The sequence below is a fragment of the Hypanus sabinus genome, chromosome 12 (genome assembly GCF_030144855.1).
Source record: "Hypanus sabinus isolate sHypSab1 chromosome 12, sHypSab1.hap1, whole genome shotgun sequence".
Taxonomy (NCBI): domain Eukaryota; kingdom Metazoa; phylum Chordata; class Chondrichthyes; order Myliobatiformes; family Dasyatidae; genus Hypanus; species Hypanus sabinus.
This window is the reverse complement of record NC_082717.1, coordinates 112,081,953-112,102,690: the sequence shown is the minus strand read 5'-3', so window position 1 is coordinate 112,102,690 and position 20,738 is coordinate 112,081,953. Positions and strand designations below refer to the sequence as shown.

At 46.5% G+C, this 20,738-nt stretch overlaps 1 protein-coding gene across 3 annotated transcripts in view; it reads right to left on the bottom strand.

Moving 5' to 3' along the window:
• Nucleotides 1-20,738, bottom strand: part of LOC132403297 (thrombospondin-2-like) — a 271,139-nt gene that overhangs the window by 19,239 nt on the left and 231,162 nt on the right. For all 3 annotated transcript variants that reach the window (XM_059986753.1, XM_059986752.1, XM_059986754.1), the window contains exons 7-12: nucleotides 17,654-17,747; nucleotides 13,254-13,424; nucleotides 4,142-4,318; nucleotides 2,244-2,417; nucleotides 525-652; nucleotides 297-449 (exon numbers count right to left, since the gene is read on the bottom strand). In XM_059986753.1, the coding sequence (XP_059842736.1) occupies nucleotides 297-449; nucleotides 525-652; nucleotides 2,244-2,417; nucleotides 4,142-4,318; nucleotides 13,254-13,424; nucleotides 17,654-17,747 (897 nt within the window). The remainder of the gene's footprint in view (nucleotides 1-296; nucleotides 450-524; nucleotides 653-2,243; nucleotides 2,418-4,141; nucleotides 4,319-13,253; nucleotides 13,425-17,653; nucleotides 17,748-20,738) is intronic.

The following is a 20,738-nucleotide window of genomic DNA, read 5'->3' as shown; positions in this document are numbered from 1 at the left end:
GGGACTTTCGGATCAGAGACCACAGCTGCAGAATAGGTCACCGGTTTAGAACAGAGATAAGAAGGGATTCCCTGAGGCAGAGGGTGGTGAGTCTGTAGGATTTGTTGCCACAGACGGATATGGAGGCAGTGTCATTGGGTATATTTAAAGTAGAGGTTGATGGGTACTTGATTAGTAAGGGCATTAAACTGGTCATGATGGAATGGCGGAGCTGACTCAATAGGTCAAATGGTCTAATTCTGTTCCTAAGTCTCATGATCTTATGGCCTTATGTTCTTATGGCCTTATCTCCTTACTTGCTTGTCCTTTTGGGCTGCTTCAACTCCAAGGCCGAATGGTTGGTTGCCTCGGTAACGCGGAGGGCAGGGCAGGCAGTGAAATCCTGGCTCAGTGTTGATACACCGTTGGACACCATTCATCTGGTAGCACGCATCGGGGACCTCGGCACACTGCAAGCAAATCAGAGAGGGTCAGCGGGAGCCCAGCAATATGTTGGATCTGAACCTCTTTCATGGTTCCCCTACCTCGTCGATGTCCTCGCAGAAGGTGCCGTTGCCCCGGTAACCAGCGGGACACGGGCCGCACTCCCAGGAGCCATCAGGGGAGCTGCTGCACTGTACTCCAGCAAAGCAGGGGTTGGACAAGCATCCATCTAGCAATGGGTAGAGAAAGAGGCTTCAGGTTGTCAGAGGTCACAGCGGGACATTGACAGGATACAGAGCTGGGCTGAGAAGTGGCAGATGGAGCTTAATCCAGAAAAGTGTGAAGTGCTTCACATCGGAAGGCCGAATTTGAGGGCCGAATATAGGGCTAGTGACAGGAGTCTTGACAGTGTGGAGGAAGAAAGGGATCTTGGGGTTCACATCCTCAAAATGCTGTGCTTTGATGAGGGAATTAAGAAGGTGTACTATGTGTTGGCCTTCAATTCATGAGCCATGAGGAAATGTTGCAGCTCTTTTAACCCCTGGTTAGACCACACTTGGAATATTGTGTTCTGTTCTGGCCACCTCATTATAGGAGGAATGTGCAACCTTTCCACCATTCCATCATGGCTGATCCATTTCCCTCTCAACCCCATTCTCTTGCCTTCTCCCCAGAACCTTTCACACCCTGATTAATCAAAAATCTATCTTTAAATATACCCAATGATGGCCTCCACAGCCCTCTGTGGCAATGAATTCCATGGATTCGCCACTCTCTAACAAAAGAAATTCCTCCTCATCTCCATTCTAAATGGATGTCCCTCTATTCTGAGGCTGTGCCCTCTGGTCCTAGGCTCTCCCTCCAAAGGAAACATCCTCTCCACACCCACTCTCTCTCTCGAGGCCTTTTAACACATTCAATAGGGTTCAATGAGATCAGCCTCTCATTCATCTGAGTTCCAGTGAGTACAGGCCCAGAGCCAATAAATGTTCTTCATATGACAAGCCATTCAATCCCAGAATCATTTTTGTGAGCCTCATTTGAATCCTCTCCAGTTTCAGCACATCCTTTCTTAGATGAGGGGCCCAAAACTGCTCACAATGCTCCAAGAGAGGCCTCACCAGGGCTTTATAATGTCTCAACATTGCATCCTTGCTCTTAAGTTCTAGTCCTCTCAAAATGAGTGCTACCATTGCATTTGCCTTCCTCACCTGCAAATTAACCCTGCTGCATGAGGGTTCCCAAATCCCTTTGCTCCTCTGATTTCTGAGTTTTCTCACTATTTAGAAAATAGTCTGTGCTTTTATTCCTCCTGCCAAATTGCGTGACTTCCCAACTCTTGCCACCTCCCTGCTCATCCTCCCAGTCTGTGTAAGTCCTTCCACAGCCTCAACATAACGTGCCTCTCGACCTATCTTCATATAGGCTGCAACCTTGGCCACAAGTCCATTAATTCCTTCATCCAAATCATTGATATACAACATAAACACAAGCGGTTCCAACACCGACCCTGTGGACCACTAGTTAAAGGCAGCCAACCAGAAAAGGCTCCCTTTATTCCCACTCTTTGCCTCCTCCGATCAGCCACTGCTTTATCCATGCTGGCATCTTTCCTGTAATACCGTGGGCTCATAACTTTTAAGCAGCCTCAATGTGTGGCACCTTGTCAAAGGCCTTCTGAAAATCCAAGTACACAACATGCACCGATTCTCCTTCGTCTAGCCTGCTTGTCACTTCCATTCTTATTATAGGCCTATCTTACAAAAGAAACGAACTTGAATTGGGATGAGTAGGGCAGATCGGAATTGGATTGCACCTACCTATGGGACAGGGCTCCTTGTTACACAGCTTGCTGTCCTTGGTGTCTCCCAGGCACTTCTTGCCACCATACTTGGGCACGGGGTTGTTGCAGTTCCGCTTGCGCTCGTGGAGTCCACCGCCACAGGTCGCCGTGCAGGCTGACCAAGGGGACCAGGGGCTCCAGTTGCCATCGACTGTGGAGGCAATGAGGAAAGAGATGGTCAGTTGGGTGGTTGGTGGTTGTCCTTGATGGGGGGAGGAGAAGCTGGCACCAACGCAGTCTCCAACCTAGACATGATCTAGTGTGGAGGTCCACCTCCAGGATCCTGATGATGTTGAGCCGGTATGAGTCTCCCTTAAGGACAGAGGTAAGGCCTAGAAACTTGAGGTAACGTGTCGCCCTCAGGGAGTCGAAGTCAGGCAGGTAACTCATATCGATTGGTCGCTTTACTGTCTCTCTCCTCCCAATTGTGGTACTGATCTTCTACCCTCTCTGTAAAGGTTTGGGTCCTAACAGGGTTCAGAGTGGATGCTAAGCCTCAGCTGGAGGCATTGCTCTATGGGAGTGTGAACTTCTCCCTGCTAAGAATTTTTCCAAATAATTTTATTTAAAGATACATCGTGGAACAAGCCCTTCCAGTACTTTGAGCCAGCTGCCAGTAACCCCCCGATTTAACCCTAGCCTAACCACTGGACAACTTAAATTGACTAATTAACCTTTGGTCTGTGGGAGGAGACCAGAAAACCTGGAGGAAACAGACACATTCCACAGTGAGGATGTAAAAACTCCTTACAGAGGACACCAGGATTGAACTCTAAACTCTGACGCCCCAAACCATAAGAATCCCATTTATCAGTGGTTGCTGCTCTCTTTAGCAGATCTAGGTAATCCTTAACTGCTTTATGAGTCTCTGCCTTCACTGCAGGTGTGTTCCAGAGCCAACCGTTCTCAGGGTCAGAAGTTCTTCCTCAAGTCCCCTCTATACCTCTTATCTTTTGTCCTAAAATTGTGCCCTCCAGGGTTTGATCTCATCTCCTTTGCACGTCTGCCCAGAAGTCAAGACTTGTCTGGTTCCTGAACCATCCATTAACCTGAACAGCTTTGCTCTATCAAGCCAACACAGCCCAGTCACCACCTGGTGCGCCCACCAGATTTCCCAAGAACCTCCTTCGCAAGGAATATCTCTTGCCCAACCTGGGGAAACCTTGTGCCTCAGCCAACTCACCTCCCATTCCTCCAAACTCTGGAGACAATAGAACAATGTACTCAGCCTTCCCTCATCCCACACACATCAGTCTTGTGAATGAGAAGGTTCAAGGCCTGGTATTTGAGGTGTGCTCTTCAGCCTGTTTTTACACAATAAAATAGCAAAGATACAATTGGTATTCATCAGTTACCTGCACTGCACATTTTCAGCAGCTCTTGCACTGTTATTGTTTTACCCCTTTCCACTTCAATGCACTGCGTAATGATTCGATCTGTATGAACAGTATGCAAGACATGCTTTTCGCTGTATCTCAACCATTCCAATCTTTAGACAGGGACATGAAGAGAAGGGAATAGAGGGTAGAGACCATGAAAAGGCAGATATGTAGTTTAAGTTAGAAACATGGTCAGCACTGACATTTTGGGCCTGTGTTGACTTACTTGCTCCAGGTTCTATTCAATGGCGCAAAAACCAGGGATTCTGCAGATGCTGGAGCACAGGCAAAACGCTGGAGGAACTCAGCAGCCTCACCAGTTCTGATGAAGAGTCTTTATTCCTCTCCATAGCCGCTGCTGGACCTGCTGAGTTTGTTGAGTTCCCCTGTCATTTTGTGTTTCTAAGCATTAGGATTGATTCTGGAGCATGGCACAATCCAGGCTCCGAAGGCGCGTGCAGAGCTGTAGGGAGATGTGATGAGCTGTGGGACTTACTGGGGCACGGGGCCTTCATGCACTGCTTTGTCTCCCGACCGTTCCCTTGGCAGTCCTGCCCGCCGAGCTGCGGCACGGGCGAGTTGCAGAGGCGGATGCGTGTGGTGATGCCGTCTCCGCAGGATACCGAGCAGGGAGACCATGGCGACCAGTGGCTCCAGCCCCCGTCCTGGCGAACTGAAGACACATGAGTTCACATCAGTACACTGGCAGACAGACTTTCAACATAACACAGACAACCACTACCTCCATTTCCAGAGCACCCTTAACATAGCACGGTATTCCAAGGAGGCCAACAGGAGATACAGACTGAAGCAATGGCGATAGTGTCATTTATGTAATAATTCAATAACCTTGTATATATATATATTGTTTGATTAAATAATTTATTACGGGTTATGTATATGAATGCATCAATTGCATACGTCATCACACTACCACCTGATTGTGCGCACCTCACTTAAAGTTAGACCTACATTTCAGACTCCCAGGTGTTCCTTTGAATTAATTTAATGTTTTGAAGTTATAAGACATAAAAAAATAGTTTCAAAGTTCAAAGTAAGTTTATTATCAAACTATGTTACCATGCACTTCCTTGAAATTCACCTTCTTGCAGGCATTTACAGAGAGAAAAGAAATTCGTTAGCTTTTACAAAAACATATGCATAAGCAGACAAAGACAAACAACAAACGTGCAAGAGTATACAAATTATATAAAAAATAATACTGCCATGGAGATACCCCGGCAAATGTCACTATAACAAATAGGAGCAGGAGTCGGCCATCTGGCCCGTCACTAGACTCGGCTCCACCTACCTGCCTTTTCCACATAAGCCTCAATTCCCCTGCTATGCAATCATCGATATTTAATGAGGTAGCCTCTACTGCGTCTCTGGGCAGAGATTTCTGTAGAGTCACTGCTCCCTAGGAAAAGCAGTTTCTCGTTATCTCCGTCTGAAATCTATTCCCCTGAATCTTGAGAACCTATCCTACGGTTCTAGACTCACCAATCAGTGTAAGTAGCTTTCCTGCCTCTATCTTATCTATCCCTTTCAATATGAGATCCCCTCTCATTCTGCTGAATTGCAAGAAGTATGGTCTCAGGTGAGTCAATCGCGCCTCATAGGTTAACCCTTCGTCTCCAGGATCAGGCATTGTACATTGTATCCAATGTACACTAGGTGATGAAATTCATGGAGGATTGCTCCGTGAGCCAGCAGGCGGCTGTGGAAGCCACATCAATGGATATATTTAAAGTGGAGGATGATAGGTTCTTGATTAGTCAGGGCTTCAAACTTCATGGGGGGGGTAAGGAGAGAGAAAGGGGTTGAGAGGGAAAATAAATCAGCCAAGATCAATGGCAGAACAGACTTGATGGTCTGAACGGCCTAATTCTGCACCTATGCCTCATGGTCTAAGTTAAGTGCATAGCTCGAATTTAAAGATTTAAAGATCAGCTTTATTTTTTTTTGTGTACTTCGAAACATCGGAAAGTACAGGGAAATGCGGGATGCATGAAATCCATCAATGAAGAGTGAGCTGGCAATTCAGATCTTCAAACCTGACTGCCTTCTACCTCTCAGGAACTCGAAGGGAAGATTTGCTGCACTTTTTTTGATCAGAAAAAGTTCCTCTCCAATGTAAGTGTTAGAGCAACCGAACAGAAATTCTTTACAGACAGAATTTAGTAGAGAGGGGAGCTCAGAAAGGTCTTGGACACAGTCCAGATCAGAGATTTTCTCATGAACTCTGTACAGAAGAAGCTGTTGAGCTTGACTGTAGCCTCTGGCTGTCCAGTCCTTTCTGAGGGCAGAGCCACACTGTGTCGGATGCATTAGGGACTCTGCAGATGCTGGAAATCTAGAGTATTCAATATTTCAGTCATATTTGAGTACTCTTGTAAATATACTGTCTGAGAAAGCGTTATTTGCTTAAGTAAATCAATATGGGTTATATAGATAGACATTTCATCGATCCCAAAGGAAATTACAGTAGCATTACAAGTGCACAGACATAAATATTAGAAGACAAGTAAGAAAGAATAAAAAATAAGTTACCTCAAACAGTTGAACAGGAGGGGACCATCACTTCCCTGGCTACAGGTTGACTCATTGTAGAGCCCAATGGCCGAGGGTGAGAATGATTTCATTTAGCACTCTTTGGAGCAGTGCAGTTGTCTTAGTTTATTACTAAAAATGCTCCTCTGTTCAGCCAAGGTGGCATGCAGAGGATGAGAAACATTGTCCAGAATGGCCAGGATTTTCTGTAGGGTCCTTTGTTCTACCACAGCCTCCAGGGCGTCCAGTTTGACTCCTGTAACAGAGCCAGCCTTTCTAACAAATTTATTGAGCCTGTTGGCATCACCCATGTTGATGCCATTGCCCCAGCACACCACCGCATAGAAGACTGGACTGGCATCAACAGACTGGAAGAACGTGTGAAGGAGAGGCCTACACAGTCCAAAGCAGAGGTCTCAGGAAGCAGAGGTGACTCTGGTCGTCCTTCTCCACAGCCTCTGTGTTGGTGTTCCACTCAAACCTGACATCCAGGTGCACTCCCAGATACTTGTAGGTCCTCACCACATCCACGTCCTCACCGTCAACAGTAATGGAGCGGAGCAGGTTTGGTCTTCCTACAGCCCATCTTTACATTTTTATGTATGTAAAAATAAGTGAATTTCATACATCATGATGCTACCACGTAATGTATATATGGATTTCAGCAAGGCATTTGATAAGGTACCCCATGCAAGACTTATTGAGGAAGTAAGGAGGCATGGGATCCAAGGGGACATTGCTTTGTGGATCCAGAACTGTCTTGCCTACAGAAGGCAAAGAGTGGTTGTAGACGGGTCATATTCTGCATGGAGGTCAGTGACCAGTGGTTTGCCTCAGGGATCTGTTCTGGGACCCCTCCTCTTTGTGATTTTAATAAATGACCTGGATGAGGAAGTGGAGGGATGGGTTAGTAAATTTGTGGATGACACAAAGGTTGAGAGTGTTGTGGATAGTGTGAAGGGCTGTCAGAGGTTATAACGGGACATTGATAGGATACAAAACTGGGCTGAGAAGTGGCAGATGGAGTTCAACTCAGATAAGTGTGAGGTGGTTCATTTTGGTAGGTCAAATATGATGGCAGAATATAGTATTCATGGTAAGACTCTTGGCAGTGTGGAGCATCAGAGGGGTCTTGGGGTCCGAGTCCATAGGACACTCAAAGCTGCTGCGCAGGTTGACTCTGTGGTTAAGAAGGCATACGGTGCATTGGCCTTCATCAATTGTGGGATTGAGTTTAAGAGTTGAGAGGTAATGTTACAGCTATATAGGACCCTGGTCAGACCCCACTTGGAGTATTGTGCTCAGTTCTGATCGCCTCACTACAGGAAGGATGAGGAAACTATAGAAAGGGTACAGAGGAGATTTACAAGGATGTTGCCTGGATTGGGAAGCATGCCTTATGAGAACAGGTTGAGTGAACTCAGTCTTTTCTCCTTGGAGCAGCGGAGGATGAGAGGTGACCTGATAGAGGTGTATAAGTTGATGAGAGGCATTGATTGTGTGGATAGTCAGAGGCTTTTCCCAGGGCCGAAATGGTTGCCACTGGAGGACACAGGTTTAAGGTGCTGGGGAGTAGATACAGAGGACACGTTGGGGTAAGTTTTTTACTCAGAGAGTAGTGAGTGCGTGGAATGGGCTGCCGGCAACGGTGGTGGAGGCGGATACGATAGGGTCTTTTAAGAGACTCCTGGATAGGTATATGGAACTTAGAAAAATAGAGGGCTATGGGTAATGCTAGGTAATTTCTAAAGGAAGTACATGTTCAACACTGCATTTTGGGCTGAAGGGTTTGTATTGTACTGTAGGTTTTCTATGTTTCTTACACGTGTGTGGGTCACTTAAAGTAAAGATGAAGTTAGACTCGCATCCCTGGCTCTCTTGTTTACCTTTCAATTTTTAAAAATGTTTATGAGTACAAAAGATAAGACAGAGTAACACGTACAGAATGCTGGAGGAACTCAGCAGGTCCTCTGGTGAAAGCCAGAGGACACAGCATCAGAATAGAGGGGCATCCATTTAGAACACAGATGAGGAGGGATTTCTCTAGCCAGAGGGTGGTGAATCTGTGGAATTCATTGCCACAGGCGGCTGTGGAGGCCGAGTCATTGGGTATATTTAAAGCAGAGATTGAAAGATTCTTGATTAGTCAGGGCATGAAGGGACATGGGGAGAAGGCAGGAGGTTGGGGCTGAGAGAGAAATTAGATCAGCCATGATGAAGTGGCAGAGCAGACTCAATGGGGCAAATGGCCTAATTCTGCTCCGATATCTTATGGTCTTCTGGTCAGGCAGTAGCTCTGGAGAAGAATAAACAGTCAACGTTACAGGCTGAAACCCTTCAAGAGGAGTGGAAGGGGAAGAAAGCCATTCTGGTCTCAGCACGAAACTTCGACTGTTTTATTTCTTTTCAGAGATGCCACCTGACCCGCTGAGTTCCTCCAGCATTTTGTTTGTGTTACTATGTGTTGGATGCCCTGATTAAATCTGACAGGGAAGAAGACATCTCAGGATTACTGGAGACAGGGACAGCCCTGGAAGGTAGAGGAAGAAATTAAGCAGGTGGTAATGAATTAGCAGCTTCAGTGGAAACAGGAACAAGAAGTAGCGTGCCTAGTGAATGTCTGGTTCACTAACATCTGTCCCGCACCATCACACACCACTCTCTCAATTCTCAAATTCATTGCCTAGTTTAGAGCGCAATAGCTACAAGAGGAGGTTGAGCAAAATCACATTGTTTTCTCTGGAGTGTCGGAGGCTGATGGGAGAACTGACACTAGCTTATAAAATTATGAGACTCTGAATCTTCCTTCCAGGGTAGAAATGTTGAATACGAAAGGCATAGCTTTGAGGTGAGAATGTGGTGGGTACCAGGAATGGAGTATCAGGGGTGGTTGGTGGAAGCAGATATGATAATGCTTTTCAAGCTGATTTTAGATGATCCCATGAATAAACCGGAGGGATATTTATTTATTTATTGAGAGACAGTGTGGAACAGGCCTTTCAGCCCTTCAGGCTGTGCTGCCCGGCAACCCACCGGTTTTGTGCAACTTTATACAACTGTGGTTAGGCCACATCTGGAGTACTGCATACAGTTCTGGTCGCCCCGCTATAGGAAAGATGTCAGGCCTTTGGAGAGGGTGCAGAAGAGGTTTACCAGGATACCACCTAGTTTAGGGGGCATGTGCTGTCAGGAGAGGTTGGACAAACTTGGGCTGTTTCCTCTGGTGTGATAGAAGTTTATAATATTATGAGAGACACAGATAGAGTCGACAGGGAGTGTCTTTCTCCCAGGGTAGAAGAAGGGCGTGCATTGAAGGTGAGGGGGATACATTCAAAGGGGGTGTGAGGGGTTAGTTTTTTTACTCAGAGTGGTGGATGCCTGGAACGTGCTGCCTGGCAAATACATTTAGACTTTGAAGGGATGTTTAGATGGGCACATGAATACGATGAAGATGGAGGGATGGGGACATTGTGCAGGTATGAGCGATTGGCTTTTGGGGTTTTTTTTTAATTTACTTTTAGCTGGTTTGGCGACAGGCCCACTGGCCTGTTCCTGAGCTGTACTCTTCTATGTTCTATGTTTAACGCTAGCCTAATCACTGTTCAGTTTACAACGAACAATTCATCAGCCAACCGGTACGTCTTTGGAGAGTGGGAGGAAACCGGAGCACCCGGAGGAAATGCATGGGGACGACATACAGTCGCCTGACAGATGACATCGGAACCGAACTCTGACCTCTGACATCCTGAACTGCAACAGAGTGGCGTGCAGTGCTATACTGCCCGCATGCAGGTAGAAGGGATCAGTTTATTTTGGCAACACGCTTGGCACGGAGAGAAACAAAATCCAAATCACTGAAGAATAACAGGAAATTTGTCTTGTACATCACAAAGGGATAAAATTATTGCAAATTCAGGAATCAAATAAATAGTAAAAAAAAGAAATATTGAGGTATTGTTCATGGTGTTCGATTGGAATGAAGAATTGGAGTTTAACTTATAACCATATAACATATAACCATATATCAATTACAGCACGGAAACAGGCCATCTTGGCCCTCCTAGTCCGTGCCAACGTTTACACTCACCTAGTCCCACTGGCCCGCACTCAGCCCATAACCCTCCATTCCTTTCCTGTCCATATACCTATCCAATTTTACTTTAAATAACAATACCGAACCTGCCTCTACCACTTCTACTGGAAGCTCATTAACTTTCTTAAGCTTGTTTGCATTTTTATTTCATCACCTGTACAATTGCTCAGTGAGTTTTCCAGAGGTTACTGTTGCCTCTATATTTTTCTTGAAACTAGTTGATTGCAGTGGTGGGTGTCACAATTCTTGAATCTGGCAGTCTGATTGGTTAACTGTAATCAATGAACTTTCCTTTGGACTTTCTGTTCTCTCTAATCTGCTTTGAGAAGACCACACTAGGTGTTAGGCCTTTTCTCTCCATTGTCTCTGGACACTCCTCCACCTCCCCTCACCACACACCCTCCTGGCTCCCAAATGCTTCTCCCTCCACCCCACCCACCCCTCTGGCGAGTGTTTGTGTTCCAAAGCCTCCAACCTTGGAGTATCCTGCCTCCACAGGATGACCACCCTCCCCCGCCTGACTGTGACTGCAGGTCACATAGACTACATCTGGACCAGACGGTGTCAGCCCCAGGGTACTGAGAAAGCCTGTGCGAATCAGCCGTCTGCCATTTTGCAGCACCTTTACAACCTGAGTCTGAGCCAGGAAAAGATATCAGTGCTGTGAACGACTTCCTGCTTGATACCTGTACCCAAGAAGGCGGCTCCATCTGGACTTAATGACTACAGACCAATTGTCCTCGCATCTCATGTGATGAAGGTGCTGGAGAGCATGGTCCTGACTTACCTTGGACTGCAAGTGAGATCTTCATTGGTCCCACTACAGTTTGCCTACCAACCTCATGTGGGAGAGGATGATGCCATCACCTACCTGTTGCAGAGAGCTCACTCCCGCCTGGATGATGCTGGTGGCATCGTGAGAATCACATCTCTGATTACTCTAGTGCCTTCACTACAGTCCAGACACTTCTTCTGAGTGAGAAGCTGCAAAGGATGGGTGTAGACAAATCCACAATCTCCTGATTACTGTCTACCTGACAGATAGACCCCAGTTTGTACAGCTGGGTAGTTCTCTGTCTGAGATGGTGGAGAGTGACACTGGGCTGCCACAAGGGACGGTCCTGTCTCCGTTTCTGTTCACACTGTGCATCTCAGATGTTCAGTCCACCTCTGAGTCCTGCCACTTGCAGAAGTTCTCCGATGACTCTGTGGTGGTTGGGTGTATCAGATGGGCAGGAGTCGGAGTACAGAGGACTGGTGGACAGGTTTGTGGAGTGGTGTGGGAGGAATCTCCTGCTCCTGAATGTGGCCAAAACCAGGGAGATGGTGATTGATTTGAGGAGGAAGAGGACTGTGATGAGTCCTGTGTAGATTCTGGGAGAAGAGATTGTGTTGGTGGAGGAGTACAAATACTTGGGTGTTCACCTCAACAACAGACTTGTCTGGAAAACCAACACCCTGGCTGTTTACAAGAAGGGGAAGAACAGACTCTATTTTCTAAGAAAGCTGAGATCCTTCAATGTGTGCAGCAGGATGTTGGAGATTTTTTACCAGTCTGTTGTAGTGAGTGCAGTCTTCTTTGCTGCTTTACGTTGGGGGAGCAGCATCGGTGTTGGTGATGCAAAAAGACTAAAGAAACTCATCAAAAAGGCTGGATCAGTCCACCCAATCTGGACCCTCTTGAGTTAGTGGTGGAGAGGAGGTCACAAAGCAAACTATTATCCATTATGGACAATCTGGCACATCATCCTCTTGACCTAATGAATAAGCAGTGGAATACCCTTTCGAACAGGCTCATTCAGCTCTGCTATCAGCAGGATCATTACAGAGAATCTTTCCTACCAAATGCATTAAGCATATACAACAGTTTACCTCTGTGTGACAGGAGAACACACATCATAGTACAATAGTCTCTGCTTTATTATTTCACACATTATTATTGCATATTGATAAATTATTATTGTGCATATTATTATTCTGTACTTTATTATGAGTTCATATTATTTATTATTATTGCTAATTGTGTGTTTTTAAATGTTGTTGCTGTAATGAAATAATTTACCACTCTATAATAATAAAGTACTTATGATGATGATTATTGGCCTTACCTCGTCTTACGTCGTATTGATTTGATTTGCGTGAACAGTTTTCAAGACACTTTTCACTGTATGTCAGTACATGTGACAATAATAAACCAGTTTATCAATACTAATACACCTTCTGCCTCTGCAAAGCAGAGGAAGTCGCAGGTTTGTCCATCCTTGCTGTGATGTGTGGGTAGGGTGCTGACACCTGGTGCAGCTGGGAGACTGGTTGTGCTTCTTGGAGTGGGATCAATCAAGAAAAGCAAGGGTGTAATGCTGAGGCTTTATAAGGCATTGGGAACACTGGGAGCAGTTTTGGGTCTCAAATCTAAGAAAGAGTGTGCTAGCAATGGAGGAGGTTCCCGGGAATGACAGGGTTAAAGCTTGGGGAGTATTTGTTTGTTCAGGGCTCGTACTTGGTCAAGTTTAGAAAAATGAGGGGTGGTCTATAGAACATTGAAAGGCTTAGATAAAATGACTGTGTAGATGATGTATCCAATAGTGAGAGAGTCTTGGACCAGAGGGCACAGCCACAGAATAGAAGGATGTCCCTTCAGAACAGAGATGAGTAATTTATTTAGCCAGAGGGTGGTGAATCTATGGAATTCATTGCCACAGACTTGTATGGAGACCAATTCATTGGGTATATTTAAAGCGGAGGTTAATTGGTTCTTGATTAGTAAAGGCACTAAAGATTGTAGGGAGAAGGCAGGAGAATGGGGCTGAGAGGGATAGTAAATCAGCCACGATCAAATGGTGGAGCAGACTCGATGGGCTGAATGGCCTGATTCTGCTCCTGTTTTATGGTCTTAAGTACTGAGAGACAGCAGAAAACCTCCCCCCCCCCCCACCCTCTGTTCCCCGTCAGCGAGGCTTACTTCGTTTGTCACATTCCGCCGGCTGGCAGGACTTGGTCTGAATCGAGGGGCCTTCACAGCGGCTGCTAGTGGGATCACAGGACCTTCCCCGCTGTTGCGTTCCGGTGCCACAAGTCACGGAGCACTCTGTCCACTCCGACCACGGCGACCAGCCATTCTCACTGTCCTTGACTGGAGGCAGAACAGAGACCACTCAACACCCGGACACGTACAATCCCCACCCCACCACAGCCGAGGTCCAGGTTGCAGTGCCCTTCACCACCCCAGCTGAACTAAGAAGAGACAGGTCAGTCGGTTGGGGTGGTTTGTTTCAGGATTAACGGTCGCAGGAGAAGGGGAAGGCTGCGAGCAGCTTGGTAGTGTTGTGATTAGTGTAACACTCTTACAGCACCAGTGACCCGTGTTCAGCTGCTGCCACTGTCTGTAAGGAGATCATACATTCCCCCTGTGGGTCTCCTCAGGGTTTCAAGGCCTGGCTCAGCTCATTTGGATTTCATCTCCAAGTTATAAAATAACACACTCAGTGGCCACTTCATTTGGTACACTTGCACTCCTGCTCGTTAATGCAAATATCTAACCAGCCAATCATGTGGCAGCAACTCAATGCTTAAAGCATGTGCACATGGTCAAGAGGTTCAGATGTTGTTCAGACCAAACAGCAGAATGGGGAAGAAATGTGATCTAAGTGGCTTTGGCTGTGGAGTGATTGTTGGTGCCAGATGGGGTGGTTTGAGTATCTGAGAAACTGCTGATCTCCTGGGATTTTCACACACAACAGTCTCTAGAGTTTTCAGAGAATGGTGTGAGAAACAACAAAAAAATCCAATGTGTAGTAGTTTTGTGGGTTAAGAAGCCTTGTTAATGAGGGAGGTCTGAGGAGAATGTCAGACTAGTTAAAGCTGACAGGACTGTGACAGTAACTCAAATAACCACACAGTGGTGTGCAGAAGAGCTTCTCCAAACACACAACATGTCAAACCTTGAAGTGGATGGGCTACAGCAGCAGAAGACCACACTGGGTTACACTCCTGGGCCACTGAGTGGTATACAAGACAGTGAAGAGAACGAGATGTGAAAACAAGACCTTGGTGCGAATAAAAAGTGCTGTTTAAATGTGACGTAGTTTTCTGCGTGTTCTCTTTCCAGATGTCCACCACCCTCTGGGCAAAAAACCTCTTCCTGATCTCCCACTTAACCCTTTTCTTGATTATTTAAAATTGATGTTGTTCTGCTGAGGAAATGCAGAGAGGCTAAAACCGAAGCAAGTCCAATCATGTAAGGAGCAAGAAGGTAACTTATCTGAGAAAAGACGTGCTGGCATTGGAAAAAGACCAGAGGAGGTTCACAAGAAATTATAGAGTTTACGAAAAACAAAAAAAATCCAGTGCGCAGCAGTTCTGTGGACAAAAGTGCCGTGTTAATGAGAGAGATCAGAGAGAGGAGAACAGCCAGATTGGTTCAAATTGACAGGAAGGTAACAGTAATTCAACTAGCAATATGCTTGAAGAATGATGTGCAGAAGAGCATCTTAAATTCACAACAAATTAAACATTGAAGTGGATGGACTACAGCAGCAGAAGACCACGAATGTAGACTCAGTGGCCACTTTATCAGGTACAGGGGCTTCATTGCCTCAATCAGACTGGATATCTTGACACCCACTCATTCCCCTCCTCACTCTCTGATAGGCTGTCCTTGGCACCCACCCACTCACTCACTCTCTGATAGGCTGTCCTTGGCATCCACCCACTCACTCCTCACTCTCTGATAGGCTGTCCTTGGCATCCACCCACTCACTCACTCTCTGATAGGCTGTCCTTGGCACCCATACACTCTTTCATCACTCTCTGATAGGCTGTCCTTGGCATCCACCCACTCACTCCTCACTCTCTGATAGGCTGTCCTTGGCACCCATACACTCTTTCATCACTCTCTGATAGGCTGCCCTTGGCACCTACCCACTCTCTCCTCACTCTCTGATAGGATGTTTGCTCCATACAGACCTTGCCAACCATCAAGCATCTGGTCACACTAATCCCATTTTACTCTTCCTGTCTTCTCATCAAGTCTTCCCCAGATTCTACTTTCATGGTGGAGAGAATCAAATTGCAGTGACCAATTAACCTGCTGGCCAACAATCATTCAGGATTGGGGGACGCAACTGGAGGTGCAAAGTCTGCACAAACAGCACGAGAGGCCAGATTGAAACCAGTTCTCTGGGGTTGTAAGTCAGAGGCTCTAATAGCTGTATCACTGTGTCCCCCAACCCCCGCACCACCCCCCAGGACTGATATTGATGGATATTTTGCTCCAGGGATCGAGGGATTTGGGATGAGGCAGGAGAGTTAAGTTGGGTAGAAGACCAGCAGGAATTGTGCTGAACAGAAGAACGGGGCTCCTTTTATTCCATATTTCCTCCTTCCACAGAAGCTACCTATAGCCATCGCAGTTCTGCCAGTGATTTTGGTTTAATTTAATTTATTATATTTAGAGATACCTTTGTCACCCTCACGAATCAAGAACCTAGCAACCTCCACTTCGAAAGATACCCAATGACTGGGCCTCCACACCTGTCTGTGACAATGAATTCCACAGATTCACCGCCATCTGGCTGAAAAAATTCCTCCTCATCTCTGTTCCTTCTTTTCTGAGGCTGTACCCGCTGGTCCTAGACTCTCCCAGTATAGGAAACATCCTCTCCACATTCACTCTTCCGAAACCTTTCAATACTCAATAGGTTTCAGTGAGATGCCCCTGCCACCAACCTCCACAACCCACCAACACACCTTCTTCTGAACTCTGGTGAACACAGGTCCAGAGCCATCAAACACGCCCCATACATTAACCCTTTCATTCTCAGGAGCCTCCCTTAAACACTCTCCAAAGCCAGCACATCATTCCTTAGATATGGGGCCCAAAACTGCTCACCATACTCCAAATGTGTTCTGAGCAATGCCTTATAAAGCCTCACCATTACAAGCTTGCTTGTCTGACTCTGAATCTTGACTCACTCTGTAGGGAATGGTTCCAGACAGCCCTGGCAACCCACCTCAAAGACTTCACCTCGTAACACAAAACCCTCAGAAGTCCCGTAACAATCCCACGGACTTCAGCAGCTTATCTCCCTGTGATCTGTTATAACACAGTGTAAATAAATCCCAGAGATAACTTCTGCTAGAACAGCAGAATCTAATCAAAATCACTTCTTAAATGGCATTTTTGTACAAGAATCTGCAAAGGAGTGTAAAGCCAGTGCCAAAATCCCCAGGAATATCTCAGAGCCCAGAGCAGATGGGAATTTCCAAGTGGAGCAGACAGAAAACTCAGGTGATGAACATAATGGGAACCTTGAACTATCGAACATATGGTCATCAGAGGAGGTAGGAGAGATTTCTGAAATCTCAGGGAAAAGGGTTCGAGAATCTCAGACGAGAGAGGTTTTGGAAATACCCGAGGATGGTGGGGGGATGAGCAGTAGGAAACTCGAGGGAAAGAGGAGATCCCAGGGGAGAGAGAGATAGGAATCCTGGGGAAGTGGGTATGGGAATCCTAAGGGGAAGGTATCAGAATCTCTGCTACCGAGGGAAAAGAATCACAGGGGAGTGGGCGCAGGAAGTTCAGGAGGGAGGGCATAGGAACCTCAAGGGGTGTGATGGGAATCCCAGGTGAGAGAGTATGGGAATCTGAGGGGAGAGAGTACAGGAATCTCTGGGAGAGAGGGTATGGGAATCTCAGGGGAAAGAGACGGGAATCCCAGGGGAGTGGGTAAGAGAATTCCAGGCGAGGAAGTACAGGAATTTCCAGGAGAGAAGCTATAGGAACCACTAGGAAAGAGTGAGCAGGAATCTCAGAGGAGAAACATTTACTGTTCAGCAGGATATCTGATATAACGCTGTCAGATGTGGAGGGGAGTTCAGCTGTTCCCATCATCCGTGACACTCACTAGATAGCCCATGGGACTGGAGTCCTCATGGGGCAGGTCCCCCACATGGAGCTGGTCCCCTGCACTGAGCCAGTCCCCACAAGGATCAAGTCACATTCACAAAGCAGGTCCCCCACATGGAGCTGGTCCCCTCACAGAGCAGGCCCTCACACGGAGCAGGTCCCCCACGTGGAGCTGGTCCCTCACACGGAGCAGGTCCCCCACGTGGAGCTGGTCCCTCACATGGAGCAGGTCCCCATATGAAGCTGATCTCCTCACAGTGCCAGTCTCACACACACACACACACACACACACACACACACACACACACATACACACCAGAAGCACGATGGTACTTTCACCTGTCGTCTCTGCCCTGTCCCCACAAGGGTTTTCTGGTTCTGATCCCCACTGGGCAATCACGGAAACACGGTGTGCAGTTGTGAACTTCAGCACGAAACGCTGTAGGTGTACTCACGGAGACAGGAGGGGCAGCACTCGCCCTCGATGAAGGAGGGGCTGGCACACGACACAGGAGGGCAGGTAATTCGGCCACAGATGATACTGAAGTCCTGTACAAAGGCAAACAGAACCATTATCTCACACAGGAATGACCCAGAAACACCTCAAACAGAACCATTATCTCACACAGGAATGACCCAGAAACACCTCAAACAGAACCATTATCTCACACAGGAATGACCCAGAAACACCTCAAACAGAACCATTATCTCACACAGGAATGACCCAGAAACACCTCAAACAGAACCATTATCTCACACAGGAATGACCCAGAAACACCTCAAACAGAACCATTATCTCACACAGGAATGACCCAGAAATGCCTCAAACAGAACCATTATCTCACACAGGAATGACCCAGAAACGCCTCAAACAGAACCATTATCTCACACAGGAATGACCCAGAAACACCTCAAACAGAACCATTATCTCACACAGGAATGACCCAGAAATGCCTCAAACAGAACCATTATCTCACACAGGAATGACCCAGAAACGCCTCAAACAGAACCATTATCTCACACAGGAATGACCCAGAAACGCCTCAAACAGAACCATTATCTCACACAGGAATGACCCAGAAACGCCTCAAACAGAACCATTATCTCACACAGGAATGACCCAGAAATGCCTCAAACAGAACCATTATCTCACACAGGAATGACCCAGAAACGCCTCAAACAGAACCATTATCTCACACAGGAATGACCCAGAAACGCCTCAAACAGAACCATTATCTCACACAGGAATGACCCAGAAACGCCTCAAACAGAACCATTATCCCTCACAAGGAATACTCGAGATATGCCTCCAAACAGAATCACTACCTCCAGACAAAGAAGTACAGGTGGCCCCCATTTATTGAACGTTCACTTTACAACACCTTGCTGTTATGAAAGACCTACATTAGTACCTGTTTTCGCTAACCAAAGAGGATTTTCACTTTTATGAAAAAAAGACGCCCGCTTTGTATGTGTGTTTACCCCGAGAAAGACTACCATGACCGTGAAGCCTTGTGCGGGCAGTTGTGTGCGCATGTGTGTACGTGCTGAATTTTTTCTCCAAATCAATTTTGGCTTCCATTTTCTGATAAGTGAAACTACACCATACATACAATATATAGGCTGCGTATTTATCACATCATTCCTGCTTTTACTATATGTTAGTGTTATTTTAGGTTTTGTGTATTATTTGGTATGATTTGGTAGGTTATTTTTTGAGTCTGGGAACGCTCAAAATTTTTCCCCATATAAATTAATGGTGATTGCTTCTTCGCTTTACGACATTTCAGCTTACAAACAGTTTCATAGGAACGCTCTGCCTTCGGATAGTGGGGGAAGCCTGTAAATGCAAACTGGACAGGGAATCATCCCAATGGGTCCAATATTTTCAAATTCTCACTGTCATCAAAGAGGAGCAGGGATGAGAAATCAGGGAGAGGGGACGGGAATCTTGGGGGAGAGGGGATGGGCAACTCAGAGAGGGGATGGGAACCTCGGGGGAGAGGAAATGGGAATCTTGGAGCCGGGGAGATGACAATCTCTGGAGGGATGAGTCAGGAATTCAGGACAGAGGGTATGCGGATTTTGGGTGAAGAGATAATACAGGAATCTCAGGGGAGAGGGGACCATGTGTCTCGGGGGAGAGGATTAGGGAATCTCAGGGACGAGAGGACAGGGATCTCAGGAGAGAGGAAGAAATTTTAAACAAGATCTGATGCGGGTAAGCAGTTTTACACAGAGATTGGCTGATCTGGAACCCACTGCCAGAGGATGTGATGGAATCAGATATAGTTACTACCCTTAAGGGAAGTCCAGACAGGCACTTAAACAGACATATTGAAGGATACCAAGCTAATGCAGGCACAGGATTATTACTGATGAGAAAAAGGTTAGTAAGGATATGACAGGCTGATAGGTTTAGTTCTGTACAACTCTACAATCTCTCACAACATGTGGCGGTCACAGGAAAGCAGCATCCATCATTGGGGACCTCCACCGTCCAGGCCATGTTCTCTTCTTACTGCTGCCTCAGGAAGAAGGTACAGGAGCCTCAGGACTCACACCATCAGGTTCAAGAGCATCTATTGCACTCAGTCATCAGGCTCTTGAACCAGAGAGATAACTTCACTCAACTTCACTTGCCCTTTCACTGAATTGTCCCTGCAAACCGTGGACTCACTTTCAAGGAGTCTTCATCTTCTGTTCCTGATATTTATTGCTAATTTATTATTATAATCATTATTATTTTTATTTCTGTATTTTCATAGCTGATTTTTGCACTTTGGTTGTTTTTTTCAGACCTGTTGAGAGCGGTCTTTCATTGATTTGACTGTGCTTCTTGCATTTGCTAAATTCAGCAGGTCTAAAAACCTCTGTAGTTGGGGAAGGAATTGTCGACATTTCAGGTCCAAACTCTGAACCATGATTTATATGCTTGCAATGAGTTGCCAGAGGAGGGGATCGAGGCAAGTACAATTGTGATATTTAAGAGACTTTTGGATCAGTACTGGGAGGGGAAGGGCTTTGAGGGCTGTGGTCCTAACAAGAGGAACTGGAACTAGCAGGGAGGATGCTGTGGCTGGCATGAATCAGATGGGCTGAAGAACCAATTACTGTGCTGTGTTATTCTGGAGGCGAGGTGTAGAGGTTTAGCTGGCTGCTCACTGTGCAGAACCTACTCTTTACTTGGCATTACATGGGCTGCCGTGTAAAAGAGCCATCAGGATCGTCACAGAGGCTGTTGAGAGAGATTCTAGATGGCTATGAATCAAGAGGCGTGACCTGTGGACCAGTGCTGCTGGGACATTAGCCAGGGCCTGATCACCCCGGTCTGATGTTGAAAAACGCGAATCAGCCGATGGGCACTGGTTACATCACTGATGTTGTGTCCCAGCGCATCCTGGGATGTACCTCAGCATCATAAGCTCTGGCTCAGTCAGTGACACCCAGGAATAGTCTGGGTGACAAACAACAGCAGGTTGGTGACTACTGGAGACACCATTGGTAGCTTTGAAGGACGGCAACTGGGACAGGAAGGGC